Source organism: Astatotilapia calliptera, chromosome 19, assembly GCF_964374335.1.
Source record: "Astatotilapia calliptera chromosome 19, fAstCal68.1, whole genome shotgun sequence".
Lineage (NCBI taxonomy): Eukaryota > Metazoa > Chordata > Actinopteri > Cichliformes > Cichlidae > Astatotilapia > Astatotilapia calliptera.
In genome coordinates, this window is record NC_137440.1 from 11,006,816 (window position 1) to 11,028,611 (window position 21,796).

At 38.8% G+C, this 21,796-nt stretch overlaps 1 protein-coding gene and 2 long non-coding RNA genes across 3 annotated transcripts; all 3 read left to right on the forward strand.

Annotated features, from left to right (window-relative positions):
* Positions 1 to 777: 777 nt before the first annotated feature.
* LOC145422347 (uncharacterized) lies at positions 778 to 5,762 on the forward strand. The gene is made up of 2 exons (XM_080293592.1): positions 778 to 5,344; positions 5,505 to 5,762. The coding sequence occupies exons 1-2, from the start codon at positions 1,010 to 1,012 to the stop codon at positions 5,613 to 5,615; spliced, it is 4,446 nt and encodes a 1,481-aa protein (XP_080149718.1). The 5' UTR covers positions 778 to 1,009; the 3' UTR covers positions 5,616 to 5,762.
* A 991-nt stretch (positions 5,763 to 6,753) lies between these two features.
* LOC145422349 (uncharacterized) lies at positions 6,754 to 10,327 on the forward strand. Its single transcript, XR_013903632.1, has 3 exons — positions 6,754 to 7,349; positions 7,531 to 7,667; positions 7,754 to 10,327. It is a non-coding gene; the product is annotated as an uncharacterized LOC145422349 (long non-coding RNA).
* A 4,031-nt stretch (positions 10,328 to 14,358) lies between these two features.
* On the forward strand, positions 14,359 to 19,666 carry LOC145422350 (uncharacterized). The gene is made up of 4 exons (XR_013903633.1): positions 14,359 to 14,379; positions 16,376 to 16,407; positions 17,561 to 17,587; positions 19,058 to 19,666. It is a non-coding gene; the product is annotated as an uncharacterized LOC145422350 (long non-coding RNA).
* Positions 19,667 to 21,796: the final 2,130 nt, after the last annotated feature.

The window sequence follows — 21,796 nt, forward strand, 5'->3', positions numbered from 1 at the left end:
TAGAGACAATCCCCTATTCAGAGATAAGCAGAAGGAACGTATAACAAGAACGTATAGAGAGTCTCCTATATTCAGAGAAAAGCAGAAGGAACGTATAACAAGAACATATAGAGAGTCTACCATATTCAGAGAAAAGCAGAAGGAACGTGTAACAAGAACATATAGAGAGTCTCCTATATTCAGAGAAAAGCAGAAGGAACGTATAACAAGAACGTATAGAGAGTCTCCTATATTCAGAGAAAAGCAGAAGGAACGTATAACAAGAACATATAGAGAGTCTACCATATTCAGAGAAAAGCAGAAGGAACGTGTAACAAGAACATATAGAGAGTCTCCTATATTCAGAGAAAAGCAGAAGGAACGTGTAACAAGAACATATAGAGAGTCTCCCATATTCAGAGATAAGCAGAAAGAGCGTATAAGAAGAATATACAGAACTTGTGCTGAATTCAGAGAAAAACATAAAGCTTACATGAGGTCATATGTATATAACCTATATAAAGAAAGTGAAGAATTTAAAAAGAAAAAACTATCTTACATGACTAAGCGTTATGGAGAAGAGAGACGATTTCAGCAACAACACAAGGACAATATGAGAGAACGAATGAGAGTAAAATATTGGAACGGTTTTTCTTTCAGACAGATGCATAATATCAGATGTGCAATGAATATAAAACGGAAATATCGCCAGATGCATCGACCAGCTGAGACTTTACAGTGTCATCCAGAGAACACTTTAATGAATGAGGCCATATCTTGTTTCAGATCAAACATTAAGTCAGCACCATCTTATGTTTGTACTGTTTGTCTAAAAGCTTCTTTTCCTAATCAGGTGAAAATCTGCAAAAGACAAAATTACTCAAAACACCAGACTGTAGCTCATCAGTGTCTAACTGGTAAATATGTTCATGTGTGTGATGAAGCATGTCATGATCACTGCAGCTTTCCTGTTGAGAGAAAAAAAGAGTATATCTGTCACACATGTCACAGTTCCCTCAAAAGTGGATGCATGCCCAGGCTTGCTGCTGTTAATGGTTTAGAACTGCAGGATATTCCAGCTGAACTTTGTGATCTCAACATTCTGGAGAGACATCTGATTGCCAAATGCATACCATTTGCTAAGATTATTCCTCTTCCAAAGGGGAGACAGAGACTCATACGTGGTAATGTGGTATGTGTACCATCTGAGGTCCAACAAACAGTTGACAGTTTACCGAGGATCAGAAGCCAATCACAGATCATGAGGGTGAAATTGAAAAGACGACTGTGCTACAAAGGCCATCAGCTGTTCCAGACTGTCACCTGGTCTAAACTCATTCAAGCTCTGCGTAAACTGAAACAAATTCATCCACAGTACACAGATATTGTTATCAGAGATGATGCATTGCTTTGTGATCCAACGTTACCTGATGATGACAGCAGTGATGAAGCCAGCATGGCAAGTGATGATTATAATGAAGCAGATTTAATGGAAATTGACAACTATGAAAAAGATGCCCTTTTGTGTGAAAGTGAGTCTCAAAGTGACCAAGATATTAATATGCAATCCTGTGATGAACAACCAGAGGAACAAAATCCAGATGAACCAGAAAGTGATTTGAGCAATGGAGGTTTTGCTCTAGAAAGTTGTCTGCAGCCTGTAGACATTTCAGAAGAGATTCTCTGTTTCACTGATAACACATATTGTGTGGCTCCTGCAGAAAGAAACAATCCTGTTAGCTTCTTCAGAACTCCTCATTTGGAAGCCATGGCATTTCCTGTGCAGTTTCCTACTGGTCAGAATACACTCGATGAAAAGAGACGTCTCAAGCTCACACCAAGTGCTTACTTCAAGTCAAGGCTTTTCAACATTGATGCAAGATTTGCTAAAGACACAAATTACTTGTTTTTCTCACAGTTTGTCACTGAAATACATTTGGCTAATTCCAGCATGACAATACAGCTAAGGAAAGGTAAAACTATGACCAAAGATGGACGCAAAATCACATCAGGAATGTTACAAAGTAAGACAGAAGTAGAGAAGCTGGTAAGAAATAAAGATGCAATCAGATTTATGCAGCCACTCAGAGGAACTCCAGCTTACTGGCAGAAAACTACCAGAGATCTATTCAGCATGGTTCGCCAAATAGGAACACCTCAGTTCTTTGTCACTTTCTCTGCTGCTGAGATGAGATGGCCTGAAGTGATTCAAGCAATAAAGAGACAGCAAGGTGAAGAGGTTGATTTTGAAGCCCTGGACTGGTCAGAAAAGTGTGAAATTCTAAGATCAAATCCAGTAACCACCATGCGAATGTTTGATAAACGTGTTGAGGCTTTGTTCAGAGATTTGCTTTTTTCTCCTGCACAGCCCCTTGGTGAGATCATTGATTACTTTTACAGAGTTGAGTTCCAGCACAGAGGTAGTCCACATATACACATGTTGCTGTGGATTCGAGAAAAGGTAGAAGCAGATGTGGATGATGACCAAACTGTCTGTGACTTTGTGGACAGATACATCTCAGCTCAACTCCCTGATCCAGAAAAACAACCTGAACTGCACAAAAAAGTCACTGAGCTACAAAAGCACAGCAAAAACCACACAAAGACATGCTTTAAGAGTGTGAACTCTGGTTGTAGATTTGGGTTTCCCAAACCACCAGCCACAAGAACAATGATTGTGAGACAGGATGAGGATTCAGACACTGAAGCTGCAAAAGCCAAACTCAGACCTTTGTTGAACCTGCTGAAGGAACCTGAAGCTGCTTCCCTCACCATAGAGCAGATTCTGTCACGATGCAACTTAACAATGAATGAGTATGAACAATGCCTCCAAGACATAAACAAGAAAACAGCTCTGATTCTGAAACGTGACCCAAATGAGTGTTGGATCAACAATTACAACCCAGACCTGCTTGAAGCCTGGAACTCTAATTTAGATGTCTCATTCATTTTGAATGCCTATTCATGTATAGAATACCTCTGTAAATATATAACAAAGAAAGAATCTGGCCTCTCTGAATACCTGAAGACAGTTATTGACAACTCTGATAAGAACACCGTCAATGAATGTGATGAAATGAGAGCTGTGATGCAAGCTTACTCAAAAAAGAGAGAAATCAGCGCACAGGAGTGTGTGACTCGAGTCTGTGGCCTAAAAATGAAAAAATGTTCCCGCAGTGTTGTATTTGTACCAACAGATGATAACCCAGTAAAAATGAGTCGGCCCATGAGCTTCCTGGAAAGCACAACACACGACAGTTGTAATATTTGGATGACAAGTTTGAGTGATAAATACAAATGCAGACCTGAGACCCCAGAATATGAGGAAATGTCACTGGCTGATTTTGCTGCCTTGTGCAGGTTGGTGAGTGGTCCAAATGAAGGAAAAGATGTGCTTCCTCTTCTAAACCAGCTTGGATTTGTACAAAGGCGAAAGAATGATAAACCAGCTATAATCAGATATTACCACTGTTCACAGGAAAAAGATCCTGAGCAATATTATGGTCGACTGTTGAGACTTTACCTTCCACACAGATCAGAGCAGGAACTGAAACCACAAGGGTTCCAAACCTATCAGTCCTTCTACAACTCAGGTTTTGTACGACTTCCATGTTCAGACCACAGTGAGTCTGTGAAACGGATTGTGAAAAGAAATAAAGACAAGTATGAGAAGAACTCTGAGGATATTGAGAGTGCACTGGAAGAGTTTGAACAAAATAGGGATGTTGTGATTGATGAATGGTGTAATCTTGCTCCTGAATCTGAAGTTGTGAGGCTGCAATGCGATGAGAATCTTCCTGAGAGACATTCTGATGATGAGAACGAACAGGAGAATGTTCCCGACTACAGTCGTCAGTCTGATGCTGTAACAAAGATCAGAGCCGTCAGAGAACAACCTGCAGTAGATCCAGCCGTGGTACGTGTAATGTATCAGAATCTGAACCAGAAGCAGGCCTGCGTGTTCTATGCCATAAGAGACTGGTGTATTCAGCGAGTTTGTGGTTTGAACCCAGATCCATTTTTCTTCTATATCAACGGTGGTGCAGGAACTGGAAAGTCACATCTGATTAAGTGTATTCATTCTGAAGCATCAAAGATCCTGAGCAGACTGCCTGCTAATGCAGAAGAAGCTGACATATCAAATCCAACTGTTTTACTGACTTCATTTACCGGTACAGCAGCTTTTTCTATCAGTGGCTCTACGTTACATTCTCTACTGAAACTACCCAGGAGTCTGAAACCACCCATTCAAGGACTTGGTAACCAACTGGATGAAGTCAGATCTGAGCTGATGAATGCTGAAATTATTGTTATTGATGAGATTTCAATGGTTTCAAAACCCCTTTTTGCCTATGTGGATGCAAGACTGAAACAAATCAAAGGCACTCAGAGACCTTTTGGTGGAATGTCAGTTTTAGCTGTTGGAGATTTTTACCAGCTGCCACCAGTGCGACAGTCTAAACCTCTCTGTGTTTACGATCCAGAACAGATTGACCTATGGCAGGAACATTTTCAGATGATCACTCTAACCGAGATCATGCGTCAGAAAGATGATGTGGCCTTTGCAGAGATGCTGAACAGGATTAGAGTCAAAGAAAAGACAGATGAGCTTTCTCAGTGCGACAGAGATTTGTTGTCACAGGCTGTGACTGCACCAGAAGAATGTCCAACTGAGGTCTTACACATTTATGCCACCAACAAGAATGTGGAATCCCATAACATAGATACCCTGAAGAAGCTTCATTCAAACATCATAATAATCAATGCAGACGATTTCCAGAAGGATAAATGTACAGGCAGAATGGAACGAAGAGACAAACCATTTACAGGTGGGCGAAATGATTTACCTGACACTCTGAATGTTGCTGAAGGAGCTCGAGTCATGCTGACCAGAAACTTGGACACACTAAACGGTTTAGTCAACGGTGCTTTTGGTATACTGGTAAAGGTGGTGAGATCTGAAAATGATGGACACATGATTAAACTGGGGCTCAGGATGGACAACCGGCAGCCTATGAGACACAACCGCAGTGCTAATGCAGCTTCTGATGATCTGGTTTACATTGAGAGAGCAGAGGAGAGTCTGAAGTTTAAAGGAGCAGTACGCAGACAGTTTCCTGTAAAGCTAGCATTCGCCTGCACAATTCACAAAACTCAGGGTCTTACAACACAGACAGCTGTAGTTTCAATGAAGAACATTTTTGAACCAGGTATGGCTTACGTTGCTCTCAGCAGGGTGACGTCTCTCAGTGGACTCTATTTGCAGGACTTGGATGAGAAAAAGATTTACGCCAATCCCGAGGTAACTGCAGCGCTCCAAACCATGAGACAAGCCAGTGTTGAGGAAATGATGCCTCTTCTTCAGGTCAGAGAAACAGCCAGCAGACTTGACACTCTTACACTGATCCATCACAATACAGAGGGTTTGCCATCTCACATCAGTGACATCAAGAGTCATCATGAAATGTGTTTAGCAGATGTTTTGTGTCTCACTGAGTCTCACCTTCAAGGCTCCTTTGTTGCAGACAGTCTTCATTTGGATGGCTACACCATGTTCAAACGCAACAGACATGTGTCCTACACAAACTTTCCTCACATGGCCAGCAGAAGTGGTGGGGGAGTTGTTGTGTATTTGAGGAATCATTTTCAGGTTCAGGTAAAACAGTATCTGCATAATGTCACTGATCTTGAGTTTTTAGTGTTGAAGGTTCAGGCTCCATTCCCTGCACTCATTGCTGTTGTGTACAGACCCCCTGACTACAGTTTGACACCATTCATGCAAAACCTGGTAAGTCTTTTAGATTCACTTGAAATAATGGACTGTCACCCAATAATTGTGTGTGGAGATTTTAATGAGAACCAGTTGCAGAGTGGAAGAAAACAGATTCTGGAGCAGTTTCAGTCGAGAGGGTATTCACAGCTGATCACTTCTGCCACTACAGACAAGAACACCCTGCTTGACCTCATTTTTATTTCTCAGCCACAGAAATGTCTGTATTCAGGTGTTCTGAGATCATATTACAGTTACCACAACCCTGTCTTTTGTGTCCTGTCCTCGAGCCAATCATGAAGTCGTCTGGTGAGTTTTGAAACAATTACAGATCATGTTTGTTACAGAGTTTACTGATTGTAGAGCATGAAAAAGATTTTTCATTGAAAAAAGGGTCTTCCCTACTCTGTCTGTCAGAAGACCCTTTCTTATTGCAATGTTATTAATCATTTCACCAAATCATTGCTGAACTTCATGCAGAGCAGAGAACATCTGCTATCATGCACCTCTGATCTGAAATGTGCTGCAACATTTGATAAACCAACATCATGTTTTAAATGACTAAATCTTTTTACTATGACGTATGTAGCTCAACAAACGAGATCTTCCCCTCCAAGGGCTTTAAAATATGAAATAGTAAATAAATAAATCCCAGATAAATGCAGGTATTTATTATGATGACATACACGAATAAATACAGACAATTATATTTTCTTGATTATAGTAGATTTTGTAGAATCAAAAGTTTTTGTGATGAATGAGTTTTTGCTTATCATGTTTTACAGGTAAAAAATGTCAAAAGTTTTAAACTATCTTTAGGCTACCAGAGATGTCTATAATGATACATTATGTAGAGAAAAACATTAGTACAGCTTACAGAATATGTATAAAAACTGATTTAGAAGTAAATGGATAGTTTTCTGAAAGTTCCCGACTACAGTTTAACACCACCCACCCAGCTCAGCCCCCAAGTGTCTATGTAATGCTGGTATGGTGTGTGAGTTTGACTTGGCCTTTATCCGGGTGGGTTTGGGTTTGGGTGGATAAAGGCCAAGTCAGAATGCTCTGAGCAGCTGGAAAAAGCTGCTAATAAACAAAGACATCAGAAAGTGTGGGCTTTAGGTGTAGCCCCCGCTTTCTGATGCACTAATTAGACTTAGTAACCGACACCCCATACCAGCATTACATAGACACTTGGGGGCTGAGCTGGGTGGGTGGTGTTATAAGCACGTGTTTTGTTAGATATATTTTTTCAGATAGGGCACAGTCTCCTTTGTGGGAAAACCTTCAAACTTCACCATCCTCAGCTGAAACAACAACATCTTAACACCATCTTCATGAACTGCTGAGCCAAACCTGATCCATCAGTGCTGGACTGCACAGATAACTACATGCCACAAGGAGACTGCTGTGTTATGAACTGCCATACCAGTGTGTCTTCAATGGAGAAGATGACACACCCATCACCTGACCTCCTGCCTGATCTGGAGACCATCATCATGCTGCCACACTACAACCTCTGAGACCATCAATGATGACTCCTACTGAGGAAACTGTATTTCCTGTCAGAGATGCTCAGTGATCCTCAGAGCAGAGAGAGGTATGATTCTTTATCTTTGATAAAAAATGTCAGTGTTTTTAATTCAATTAATTAATTAAAATCCTGTTTATTGAATAAACAATTCCACACTCAAATGATTATACTTGTTGACACTTTTTGAGTTTTAATTGACATTATGGATTACAAATCTATGCTTTTTCTACTCTGTCTCTCTGTGCAGGTATTGCTGTCTTCTGAGTTCTTCAGTGTCCCAACTGAGACATTCAAACCTCATTGCAGAGCTCATGTCTTTCCTCACCATCATGTAAGTGTGAGATTGCTCTGGATTCTGGTTATGTGGCCCGCAGCACCTATAAGGTATTTCAATATTGTTCATTGTATAACTTATTTGTAGTTTTTAGGCCTTAACACAAATAAAATGTTCCTTTTTCTGTATTTTTTAGAACAAGCTCGTCCAGTGTGCCTGCATTCCAGCTTCACAGAAAAGAACATCAGACACCAGCGAGGGAGGATAAGAAAGACAGACACAACAACATTGTCATCCCCTATGTGGCCGGTGTATCAGAAAAACTCAGGAGAGTTTTCTCCAAATACGACATCCCAGTGTACTTCAGACCCAGCAAAACACTCAGACAGAAACTGGTTCACCTGAAAGACAAAACTCCTAAACACAAACTTAACAATGTGGTGTATGCTGTACAGTGCAGCGAGGAATGCCCAGACTTCTACATCGAAGAGACCAAACAGCCACTTCACCAGCGCATGGCACAACACAGAAGAGCCACCTCCACAGGACAAGACTCAGCAGTTCATCTGCATCTAAAGGACAAAGGTCACTCTTTGAGGATGCCAATGTTCACATTTTGGATAGATGGAGGAGTGAAAGAAGCCATTTACGTCCACTGTGAGCGACCATCTTTGAACAGAGGCGGTGGTTTACAACACCAACTGTCTGCCATCTATAATCCAGTTTTGAGTTCCCTCCCCAGACACTGTAACGTCCACTCACATCCTGGGAGTGGGCGTGGGTGATTTCCTGACCTCAGGAAATCACATGATAGGGTGGGGCCAGGTTTCACAATGAGCTCACCCAAAACCCTGGCTGATTGGGACCCACACCCACTTTCACACCTTGGCTCATGTGATTAGGTAGAGGATCATCAGGGGGTTCTTTGTCCCTGTTTGTGGAGAAACTCACATTGGGTTTAAATCTGGGACTCTCCACCATTGACCCTTAGAACTGAAGAAGCTTCTCGGATGAGAGGTGAAACGTCTTCAAGAAACTCAAAGAAGTCCAGACGCTTTTCTTTCCAAGCTCCTTAGACTTCACTTGTGTTAATTACATTTTATTTGTTGTTGTTTTCTTTTAGATTTATATGCAGTGATTGGATGTGGTGGAGCTTTGTTAACCGCGTGGAAAACATCTGTTTGTGATGATATTTACAATGAGGCTTTAAGGTGATAGTTTCCATGTAATTTCAATCCTTTTACTAAGCAAAAACATGTTTGCAATTAACATATTTTTTCAGTTTTGTCTTTTGGATTTATGGTTAACATTCCTCTGTGACAGCAAATACTAAACTGGTCCAAGTAACCAGCATATCATTGGTCAAAGGCAAAAAGGACCACATGTCACACTAGCAATGAATTTGTGACTGTGTTTGTGTTAGTATAGAGTAGGTCTAACAGTGGTTTTCCACATCTGCTCTAATATATATAGATAATGGGTCAGACATATAAAGTCATTTTGAAAAGTTCATAAAGGTCATTTATATGTGTTCCTCTTTATCATTTTATATCAGGTCACACAGCTGACTTGAGTTTTGATCAGAGTAGAACCATAACATTCATGCTAATGGTTCTACTGTTTACAGTTACTTTATGATGGATTTCACCCTGGTCACAGCACTATGTGAAAAGCTGTTAGAGGTAAAGTTAAGCCAATTAATACCTCATCATAAGTCACTCTCTAATGCAGGGCAGTGATTATTATTCACTGTAATTTATTCCACAACAATGTTCTTTATTTGATTCTTTAAATATGCACATCGATTGTTTGGCTGTGTGACTCTCCACACCTGAAATATATCACAATGTGGACTTCATTTCGACAGTATTTTGTAGATTGGTACCATATTTATCATCAAATCATCTTGTGCATTTATTAACTAAATGTTGTTTGTTTTTGTTTTTTTGTTTGTTTGTTTGTTTGGGGTTTTTTTGTTGCCATTTTTACATTTCACCAACTGTGTAAATTCTGCAATTTTACTTTGGTTTTGTTTCACATCAGTTTATCTGCTGGCTGGTAATCCTGTCTTCCTTCTCTCACCCCAACCGGTCGCAGCAGATGGCCGCCCCTCCCTGAGCCTGGTTCTGCTGGAGGTTTCTTCCTGTTAAAAGGGAGTTTTTCCTTCCCACTGTCGCCAAAGTGCTTGCTCATAGGGGGTCATATGATTGTTGGGTTTTTCTCTGTATCTATGAAGCGCCTTAAGGCGACTTTTGTTGTGAATTGGCGCTATATAAATTTAATTGAATTGGTTTTCTTCCTTTTCTAATGTTTCTGGTCATTTTTCACAGTTAAACAAGTAACTTTGAGGTTACTTCATCATTTTTAGCTTTTATCTGTTTACAGTTTTTTCCTAATAATTACATTTCTGCAAAATTATAGCAGTTCTGATAAGTTGTAATATTTCTGCCAAGTTATTAATTTTCTACTAAATTATATCATTTCTGCTAAGTTATGTTATTCTAAATTATTACATTTCTGCTAAGTTGTAGCTTCTGGTAAATTACAACATTTCTGCTGAATTGTTATGTTTCTTCTAAGTTATTGCATTTCTGCTAAGTTATTGCATTTTTGTTAACTTGATGTTGTTCTGCAAAGTTATTAAAATTTCAACAACTTTTTAAAAACTAGCTTTGATTTCTTCAGCTTCTTCAGCTATTTTCAACTATCTTCAGCAGACAGCTTCAGCTTTACAATTTCTGCAACTTTTCAGCTTTTTCAGCTACTTTTTGCATGCAGCTTCAGCTTTAAAGCATCCACACTGCATTTTCGCAGGAAATGCAAATTTTTCTAGTTGTGTGGATGCTTTAAGCATCCACACTATTGAGTTCCTGTTTCTCTTTATTCTTTATTATTGTGTGGATGCTTTAAGCATCCACACTATTGAGTTCCTGTTTCTCTTTATTCTTTATTCTACTTTATTATTCCAGTTGCTTCCGTACACTTTTTGGCACTTAACTACTTCCACAATTTTCAGCCGATTTTCACCGTTCAAATTTTAAACTATTCTGCTATTTCTGCTAATGATCGCTATGACTTTTGCTATTTTTTGCTATTATACTTTTTAAAATATTCCACTTTTTTCCTTTAATTTGTCCCATTGAAATGAATGGGAAACTTCCAAAATTCTGCTAAATTTTGCTTGTTTTTGAAACTTAACTACTTCCTCATACTTTCACCTAGAACAACCATTCAAACTTTAAAATGTTCACAAATTATTGGGCTATTCATGTATGATTCAGCTTTTTCAAATCTTTTACCATTTTACTTTTATGCCTCTTAAAGTTTTGAGTTGCACAATTGTGATTTTTCACAAAATACATGCGTTGTTATGGTTGCTATGCTCTTGGCTTCCAGTGTGTCACTGAAGGTTTTGCAATTTTCACTTCATGTCCGAACAACTTCTTGCTACTTGCTCAATTTTCACTCAACTTCCACAAATTATACATCAAAACGTAGGTATTTTTGCTGGCTTTCAGAAAATGTCACTATCATTGTTGTGGGATTTATAGAATTTTGGCAAATCTCCTCAGACCAACACAAGGTCAGAAAACTCTCCATACAAAGTCAATGGAGAGTTTGTTCAAAATCATCGCTGGATTTCTGTAATGAGAGGCATATTCGAATCGTCATATCTCCTTAACGAAGCAAAGTTAAGACATGAGGCTTGTCCCCGAATATCTTCAGACACCCCTGACGCTCACAATTCAAGAATTTCTTTCTCACCTATTACCGTTCTGAAATGAGTTGGACTTGTTTGAGGGTAGGAAATTCGTCCTTCGCTCAGATTTCTTCAGATTTCAAACTGTGGAAATGAAGCACTTTTTTCTCTCGTCATAACTTTTTGTTGGATTTCCACAGAGACCTGAAAATTTCCATGATTGTTCACCAAAGCCTGCTGTCTCTTACGGTGAAAGAATGATATCGATACTCCAAATAGATTTAGAGTTAGAAAGCGTTGTTTGAGGGCAAGTCAAGGCAGTTTTTGCTTCGCTCTGCTCAGTTATGGTGCATTAGAAGTCAAATATCTTTAATAATTCATATTTTAATGATAAATTGTTAACACTGGAAGATTCCCCCATCTCTTCTGAACAAAACGGTGTAAGAATGACCGCTCTAGCCCCTACGGTTAGGAAATTATGGTCATTTGTTTGAGGGGAGTCGTCACTATGAAAAGTAGGCTGCAATAATCCTGTGCCTCTCTGTCCTGCGTGTGTAAAAAGATGCACCTGTTTTGGCGGGAAAACGTAAACAGCCACTCTGATTGGTGGATTTAAATTCGGCAGCTCTCTCCCTCTGTGTCTGTGTGTGTGTGTGTGTGTGTGTGTGTGTGTGTGTGTGTGTGTGTGTGTGTGTGTGTGTGTGTGTGTGTGTGTTTAGTGGGAGAGAGAGGACCCTGCCCTTATTTGGCAGCATGTCATTGTAGGATTTAAATTGAATATAGTTAGACTGGTTGACTGGATTAGAGCCTGTGTTTGTGTGTCCCTCTGTGCATTTGTGTTTCAATAAGTTATTACTATTCTGCTAAATCTGGTACTTTTTGGTACTTGTGCTAAATACAGTATTTCTGCTAAATCATACTATTTCTGCTTTTCATAGAATTTATGCCTAATATAGTATTTCTGCTAAATTATAGTATTTCTGCTTTTTATAGGATTTGTGCCTAACATAGTATTTCTGCTAAATTATAGTATTTCTGCTTTTTATAAGATTTGTGCCTAATATAGTTTTTCTTCTAAATTATAGTATTTCTGCTTTTTATAGTATTTGTGCTAAAACATAGTATTTCTACTAAATGTAGTATTTATGCTTAATCATACTATTTCTATATATTTCTGCCAGGTCCCCAGGCAGCCAATCCTCAGTGAGGACTTAGACATTCAAATTTTCAAATCAGGGCCTGCACGGTTTCCCAGCCAATCACATATGTGTCCTGAGGCATTCAAATTTGCATATTGGGGCCTTCATGGCTTCTAAGCCAGCCAATCATATCTGAGGGTTGAGGAATTCAAATCCACAAATCAGGGCCTGCACAGCTTCCCAGCCAGCCAATCATGTATGTGGGCTCCAGGCATTCAAATTTGCATATTGGGGAATTCGTGGCTTCTAAGTCAACAAGTCATCCATGTCATATATCTCTAAAAATTCATATTTTAATGATAAATTGTCAACACTTGAAGATTCCCCCATCTCTTCTGAACAAAACGGTGTAAGAATGACCCTTCTAGCCCCTACAGTTAGGAAATTATGGTCATTTGTTTGAGGGGAGTCGTCACTATGAGAAATAGACTGCAATAATCCTGTGCCTCTCTGTGCTGCGTGTGTAAACAGAAGCACCTGTTTTGGCGGGAAAAAGTCCACAGGCTCTCTGATTGGTGGATTCAAATTCAGCAGCTCCCAGGCTGACCTAGAAACTTACTTCTCTCTCCCTGTGTGTGTGTGAGTGTGCGTGTGTGTGTGTGTGTGTGTGTGTGTGTGTGTGTGTGTGTGTGTGTGTGTGTGTGTGTGTGTGTGTGTGTGTGTGACAGAGAGAGAGAGAGAGAGAGAGAGAGCGAGTAAGCCTTTTAATGGGATGATCTCATTCTAAGATTCAAATTCAATATATTTAGACTGGGTGACTGAATTGGATGTTGTGTGTGTGTCTCTCTGTGCATGTGTGTTTCCTTATGTGTACATATTTGTGATTGTGTGGCTGTTATAGATTTTTTTGCTGATTTTTTTTCATTTAACAAGTATATTTGAGGGACCCTCAGCATGTTCAGCATTTTTTCACCTGTCCATTTTGCTTTTCCAATTTTTCTGTTTAAGTTATTACTATTGTGCTAAATCATACTATTTCTGCTATTTTATAAGATTTGTGCCAAATATAGTATTTCTGCCAAATATACACTCAACAAAAATATAAACGCAACACCTTTGTTACTGCTCCCATTCCTCATGGGATGGACGTAGAGACCTAAAATTCATTCCAGATACACAATATAACCATCCCTCCCAAACAGTGGTCACAAATCAGTCCAAATGTGTGGTAGTGGGCACATCTGCTATATTGAGGTAATCCATCCCACCTCACAGGTGTGCCACATCAGGATGCTGATCTGACATCATGAGTAGTGCACAGGTGTACCTCAGACTGCCCACAACAAAAGGCCACCCTTTTCTGCAACTTTTCAGCTTTTTCAGCTAGTTTTAGCAGACAGCTTCAGCTTTAAAGCAATTCAGAATTCATATGATTACAACCAATATGTATTGGAGTAAAAGAAACAAATGTGCAATGAACATGTCAGGAGTCGCTGTTAAAAAGTCTCATGGCAGTGGGGTTAAGGGACCTCCTGAACCTCTTGAGTCCTGCAGTGGAGTGAGATGAGCCTCTGCAGCTCCTACTGTGAGGATGCTTAGGCGATCACCAACACCAGCTCCTTGGTGTTGGTGTTCAGAAGAAAACTGTTCTTATTACTGCAGTCAGTTAAATAAATCTATCATAATAAAGTACATTTTAACATAATGACCTTGTGTTTATTTATGTCTTTTAACCATTATTTCAAATTCAAAGAATCCCATTTGAAACATTTATTAAACTTATAGAATTAAATTAAAAGTTGTTTTTTGTTGTAAAAAAATCTAGTATAATAATATTTAAATTTACATATATTTTCACGTTTTCCATGCCAATTTTGTGTAATTGCGGAGTTTCCCACTTTTCCCACTACTCGTGAATGCCTCCTTTTTTACGTCTCCGCCTGACTCCTGAATCTCCGTCCATTCTCAGCTCAATCCGTGCCGGTAAGTGCTGCTTCTCTGTCTCTCTTATCTGAAATGAAATGTCTATAAGCTGTATGAGGGATTTACCCAGTTGTTGTTAGTGACTTATGAAGCCAGTCGAAGTATAAGTCATGTTAAAGTAACACAATGGCTGCTTTTTTAGTGAAACGTTGTAATTTTACTATTTAAAAGGAGTGTTTGGTATGCTAGCCCTAAGTGCTAACGCCTAGCCTAGCTGCTATAGGCCCAGTGTGAAATTAATATGGTTCATTTGATTGTTTATTACAGTTATTGTGTTGTATTTGGTTCATTCGGTGTGTTAGTGTTTCTGAGTCTGTTAGGGAAGCTGAAATTAGTTCTCTTCACAAATCAGTCAGTTAAAAACGGCCTCATTCTTTCGGTTGTGAGGTAATGAGCCGTCATTTTAGAACCACTGATTAGCTGCTGAAGCAGCAGGGTCGGCAACTTCAAAGGAGCCATTTTACCGCCATTAGCTGTGTCCCAAAACGTCGGCTGCATCTTTCGGAGGACCCAGCTTTCGCGGTCTACGTGGACCGAGAAGGCTGTGAAACTGGACGGTCTAGCCTTCAGATTTGCGTCACCGCTGTCTCGCTGGAGTTTAATAAACTCGGCCGTCTGCTCCTTGCTATTTAAAATATAACAGGACACTGGCGTAAATTCTCGACCGTTTAACGTTTATTGAGCTGTGTGAAAATCCCGGAGGACCCACCGGATGGATTAATAAAGCTTTATTTAATCTAATAATCTAATAACTTTGATCTCAGCCAAACCGATTTACTCCAGAACAAATAAAACACAGAAAAAGGCAAACAATTACATTTTTAAGTTATCAGAGTGACTTGTATATCATGTTTAACCTGAGTAGCGAAAGAGCGGGGTCTGAACCCCCCTCCCGGCTTGCCATCGAGCCGGTGGGTGACAGACGTCTCTGAAAACGTCGGCACACTTTTGCAAATATGCGATGTCTTGATAAACCAAGCAGATATTTGTAATTTACACCGCTACTTTCTCGCCTAAAAATATGTTAAAAGTTTATTCGGGGAAATGAAGGACTCATTTGTCGGCCGCATTTGAGACAGCCTTCGTCGACTGGCTGTGACATAATCGGCCTTCAAATGCGGCCTCCGGAGGATGCAGCCGACATTTTGGGACACAGCTTCTGACTGAAAGCCGGGAGAAAAAGAGTCACGTGCCTGTACCGGTGTGTTTTTGTGCTGTGGGTTAATTAACAGAAGGGAGAGAGAGAGTGAGGATGAAACACATAATATAAGAATAATAACATCTCTTAACAAGAAGTTTTTTTTAATTAGTTAATTTTAGTTTTTTAGTTAAATTTTAAGAACTGTTTAACAAACACTTGTTTGTGCAGGTTGTTTTTTTTTTTTAATGAAACCTACACCTGCAGCTCTGTTTAACTTCTCACTTTGTGAAAAACTAACGAAATATAAAAAAGTCCACCTTCAAATAAATAAAATGCAGCAGTGCACCATTAATATTATAAATATGATATGTAGATATTTAAAACAACAGCATATTAAATGATACTGTGTGCAGGTGATAATATTTTTAGGAAGCAGAATTTGAATGCAGAAGAACTCAAATGTTGAAGCCTACAAAAATAACATCCAAGCTTTCATTTATGATTGTTCATGCTTTGAAATTGTGATGTCAGAATTTGATAAAGTGTGCAGAGCTAGGTGTAGCAAATCATTGCTTATTAAATCTACTGTGTTATCTAATAGCACCAAACTAATAGAGCTATCACATAACTGAGAAACGTGTGTGGCTTATTACAAATGGATGAAACCACATTTTACCTTAATGAAGACAGTAATCTTTAATAAGGTGTAGAAAAAAGAGGAGAGTTGTTTGTTGCTGTGGTAAACAAAGAAGTGTACTGAATCTTTTGGACTACACAGAGTGATGCAGTATTGACTGTGATGCTGATTTGAGTTGTCTCATTCTGTATTTTTGTGCTTTGTCTTTTGTTACACAGAGTGAAAGAGATCTTTGGTTTTGCCTTTGCTGGTAAGTAAACAGTGATTGTAACTGAAGCAGTATGAACCTGGCATTGCGTAGCACATGTGGCAACTTACATACAGTAGTTTGACTTTTTGTGATATGTTTCCATTTACTGATTGGCAAAAACACAAAGTCAGGATTTATTACACGTAGCAGCAAAGTCCTCACACGGGACCTCTGACTGTCCCTGAAAATGTCCCTGAAGTTTAATAGCCCATTTATGTATGATTTCAATTTCTTATGGCTTATCAAATCCAAACATACAGCTAAATGTCAGTTGTTCATTTTCTCCTTATGTTTGTGGATTTAAGTAGCAGACAAAACAATGAAATGTTTTAGGGGAGTCGGTATAAGTGGTTGCTCAAACACTTAAGAGCTGCACAGTGATTGATTCATATTGTCTCTCAAATTCTGCTGATGTGTTACATTAAAGTCAGAACACTGTAGAAGTGTTTTGTACAGTTAAGCAATAATGAAAAACTAAGAGAACCAGAGGTGTGAGTGGACATTGTTAGGTACATTACAGCCAGTGTGTCTAATTAGTTTATCACTTATTTGGTGAATATGTGTTTTAAAATTTAATAGAAAAGTTGCCAAAAAGGTGACTGCAAAATACATAAATATTCCTAGCAACAGGTATAATGAAAGGGCTTTTTAGTGTAAAAATTTAAGACATTTAATTTTAATTACAAAACATGGTGCACCTCTGCTATTGTAACATGTCAATATTTAAAGGTATATTCATATCAGACATGATGAGGTTTTCTGTTGCTTCTGATTTATATAATTACTTTGTATCTAACATTTTGAAAAGTTTTGGCTTTCACACTTTACTAGTACTGACCTGTTGTAGAAAATGTTGGAGCCACAAAGCTTCTGTTTAGGAAATATTTGGTATATCCTGCACTTGTGCCAACAAATATTGGTGCCTATTCTTTTTACTTCTGTAGTAATGAATGCCTTTATTACACTTGCTATAGCCATGTGAGACGCTGCAGTTCATTTATCTCCTCTTTAGACTACAGTAAGCTCATAAAGCCTTAAATAAATTAAGAATTTTACTAGTTAATTTTTGTCACAGTAAATTGGATTGTGTGGGAAGAGGCTCAACAGTCTGAATCATCAAACAGTGATCTGATGAATTGTTTCCTTTCTCTAGACTGCTGATCTGATCGTCTCAAGTCTGGTAAGTAAAGGTGTCTGAGGTGCAATGGTGAGAAATGTTTCTCATTATAGGAGATTCAGTGTAGTGCTGTGAGTGAGCACAGCTATTGGTGATCATCAAAAGTCATCAAATCCTAGAAAAGTCTGTGTAAACATTTCCAGACCTACAGAGGTCGGTAGGTTATTGTAGCAGCGCATATTTTTTCACATTAGAGCAGCTCATGAACAGCAGTTTAGGTACAATTAAGTCTTCAAGTAGGGCCTTGTGGATTTCCAAAGCTTCTTTCTCTTCATTAAATTAAGTCACTGTCTGAAAACTGCTCTTTGAATTAGTCTTTTAATTAAAGATTTTGTTGATGACTGGAAAAAATCAAAAGCACAGATACAGCACTCATTTCTGTATTTTATGATTAAATGATCTACAAAGAAATTATCGTCATACTACATTTTTAATTAGGCCTTTAAATCGACCATTATAAGTGCGTCCTAGATTTAGTGGAGTGCTTATGGCTGTGCATTAAACATGTGACTGAAATATGTAGAAACTGCTTTGTAGGAACCATCCATCTCCAAATTTCTCATTTTGTCAAAAGTCATTCTGAGTAAAGTATTGTTTACTTTTATGTTAACGGATCTCAAATCCCTGTTTCTGTGTGCCCAGATATTATCATGTACTGTTGTCACAGGTACTTTGGGGATTAAATAACCTGTGATGTGGCATAAATTTTAAGCAGGTGGTCTGAAACTGTCTGCTCTAACCTCAATGTGTGGGTTTTGTTGGACCATATGATATTTACAGTAGGTTATTGTAGCAGCACATCTTGGTTTATAGACACTGTTTGTTTTTATTGTGTTAATAGAATGTAAAAATTTCTTTAGAACACTTCCACCACCATTTTTGAGCATTTTCAATCAGTTCAGTCCAATAATGTACTGTGGAACTCTTCAATATGTAAAGCCCTGTATGTACTGTATTTTTCGGATTATAAGGTGTATGCAGCTAACCAAATATTCAGACAACTCAAACTATTCAACTCATTCACAATAACTCTCAACATTTTTCACTGGTAACACAGAACAGTACACTCACTTTCTCTTTTCAGTCCTCTTCCACAAATCTATCAAATTCTTCATGGATTGATCGGTTTTGAAATCTGCTTCGTACGCATGTCTGTAAACAGATGCCAGGTCCTCATACACACACCATAATATTATGTTTAAGGACAATACGAATTACTCGGCGAGGCTCCTGACTACTGTAGCTGTAATGCTCCAACAATCCATCAAGCGCTGCAGCTTTGTAGCTTTCCAAAGTCATACCTAAAACATTTTGACAGATGTTTGAGCGCCGTGTAGCACATAAAATTGGGTTGAGGTCAGTAAGCACAGCCAGAATTAATAAAACTAAAGGATTTCAAGTGTAGTTTGAAAAATACTGGAAAGCCATGTTTATTGGAAATATGCCTAATTCCAGTCCCTTTTTGTCTTACAGGTGACCTGCTGCAGAAAACCCTCTCCCTCTATCTTTGACAAGCCATTAACAAGCAATTTCAGTCTGTCCTATCACTCTCCCTCTCCCTGCTCCATCTTTTTTGACAAGGGATTCTATCTTCTATCATTTCTCCGCCATGAACTCTATCTAATTTTGACAAGCATAAGCCCTAGTTTGACAAGAAACCAAGTTTGACAACAAACCAAGGTTGACAACAAACCAAGTTTTTGGAAATTGAAGTTACCGCAACTTCGACGATCTGTTTTCAGAAATCTGAGAGATCTCTGCTCTCACTGCTCCATCTTTCCTGTCGTTAAACTCTCTCATATCCACTCATTTTTTTGGAAATTACAAGTAAAAAGTTGAATATACAGTACAGTAGAACTCACTGTAGAAACTACTTACAGAGCCCTACATTTGTCATTTTAATTTTGCATTACACTTTGAAATAAACAGTGATAGTTTGGCTTACAGGTGCAATTACTTTGAGAAATTATATAAAATATACACCTCTTAAAGGTTTATTTGTAATAAGACAATCTGGTTATTTTGTAATATATACATTCAGACTGCTCTATTTAGATAAATATTAAATTAGATTCAAATACATTTTTCAAGTCTGTTTCACTGGCTATAACATTTGACTACAAGTTTAAACTATTATTATTTAAGGACAAACCCTTTTTTTGTCACTCAGTGTAAGTATTCAGTTACAATTGTCATCTAGAGGCTGCCCTGAGAACCCAGACTTCCTGTTTCCTGACTGCTGCAGAACATCCAGCTGAAGAATCCTCATCGCCTGTCATCTGATCACTACACCACCACAGCTCCTTATATTTGCTTTAGATTTTAGATATCTGAAAGATTTACACAAAGTCTACTTTAAAACTAAGAGTTTTATTATAGCCTGTTGATTGATTGTTGAGATTTATTCTGCATATTACTTCACAGAAGTATAGACCTATTCATTAACCAGTCTGGTTAAAAAAAAAAAAGTATAATATACAGTTTTTGAAAAAGCTACAATAAAACTTTTTAAAGATCTTTCAATAACTTTTATATTGAGTTTGTATTTAAGTCAGCCTTTTACATCAATTAAACAGTTATAAGAACACTTTACCATTTGTATAGTTTTACATTTATCCATTTAATAGAAACTTGAGGAGTTTTTCAGTGTTTACAGGTTGATTTTTGTATACATTTGTGTATAAATACATATAAGGTCCAGTTTGTACTTGCACAAAATGCCAAGGAAAGGTCAAAGGTCACAGTCCCAGAAGCTTAGATGGCAAAAGGAGAAGGAACAGGTAAATCTTTCTCAGACCGGTGAGCAGGTAAAGGTGTCTGTTACAAGTATTCCCAGTCCAGAAGTGCAGCTCAGCGTTCAGACAGCCGCAGTGTCTTATGCAGATGTGGTAAAGAGAGGTGTTTGCTCATCATCGGTGCCAAATGCTAAAGTACAGCAGGTAATCCAGACTGAACCCCAGCTAACTGTGCAAACGCAGCATGATGGAGAAGCTCCAGGACCGTCTCATGTACAGGTTACAAACAGTGAAAGTCGTCCACAAGTGAGTAGCATCTGTGCATCCCGAAGCCAGGCCAATGCTAAGTATGGAAAGTACCGGAATCAGCAATGCATGGCGAACAGTTTGGTTTTCCTGTCATTCTTACACGAGGATGAATTCATTACCAGAGCAGATCTTAACCGTGTGTTGGACAAAGGCCATGCCGTGTATTCAGATGCCAGAAAGAGGTTTGTGAACAGCGTGTTTCTAGCCTGTGATGAACTTCCCACTGTGATCATCAGCCGCAGACACGAGTATCAAGTCGACATGTCTCAGTTTGCTCTTTATGGCACATTTGACGGTACAGATCATCTTCCGAGCCTTGAACAGGGACTACAGTGTTTGGCTTCAGACATTTGCTATGCTTTGCTAGTCATGGGAGGAACAGCCATTGCAGTTTCCAGGCTGACTTCAGGTGGATACGCATATTTTGATCCTCACCCACGTAAGTCTACAGGAATGCCATTGTCGCTAAGTGTAAGTGGTGGAACTGCAGTTATGTTAAAATTCACACGTCTTAACGACATGATTGACAGGATCAAACGTTTGTACCGAATGTGTAGCATCGCACCAACCTGTGCTTATGAGCTACAGCCTGTTGAGTTCCACAGTGAAAACGTTGCTGACCAAAGAAATGCTGATGAAAACAGACAAACAGCCACAACTGTTCCAGCACCAGCTTTAAATGAACCTAAATTTGAAACCCCCAAATCCACTGAGAAAACACAGAAAACTGTGGCCGACACTTTAGCTACTGAAGTGATGTCATCCAGAGTGGATTATTCAAATGAGCCAGCTGCTGAGCTGAACAATTCTGATTATTTAGAAATAGAAACCTCTGCATCTTCTGTAAGAGACACTCAGTTAACAAAAGATTCTGTTCCTCTGAATGATTTAAACACTGCCTCCTGTTTAACTATGACAACAGATGAACTCTCACATAAACTGTTGAAGCATAATAAACAGCAAAGGAGAAAGATTAGGAGACGACTGTTGGTCCAAGAAAAACTACCACAGAGAAGGGAAAATCAGAAAAAGAAAGAAAGACAGATGTACGCTTTTGATGAAAGCTTTAAGGCAAAGAAAAAAGATTCTAGCAGAAAGTCTCATGATCCTGATCACAGACAGAAGAAGAGTGTGTACAAAAATAATCTGTGTAAACTCAATGCTACAT

Coding starts and splice junctions, on each gene's coding strand:
- LOC145422347 (XM_080293592.1), top strand. CDS start 1,010: ATGCCCAGGCTTGCTGCTGTTAATGGTTTAGAACTGCAGGATATTCCA. Junction 5,345..5,504: donor AAATGATGCCTCTTCTTCAG/GTCAGAGAAACA, acceptor CCTTTGTTGCAG/ACAGTCTTCATTTGGATGGC.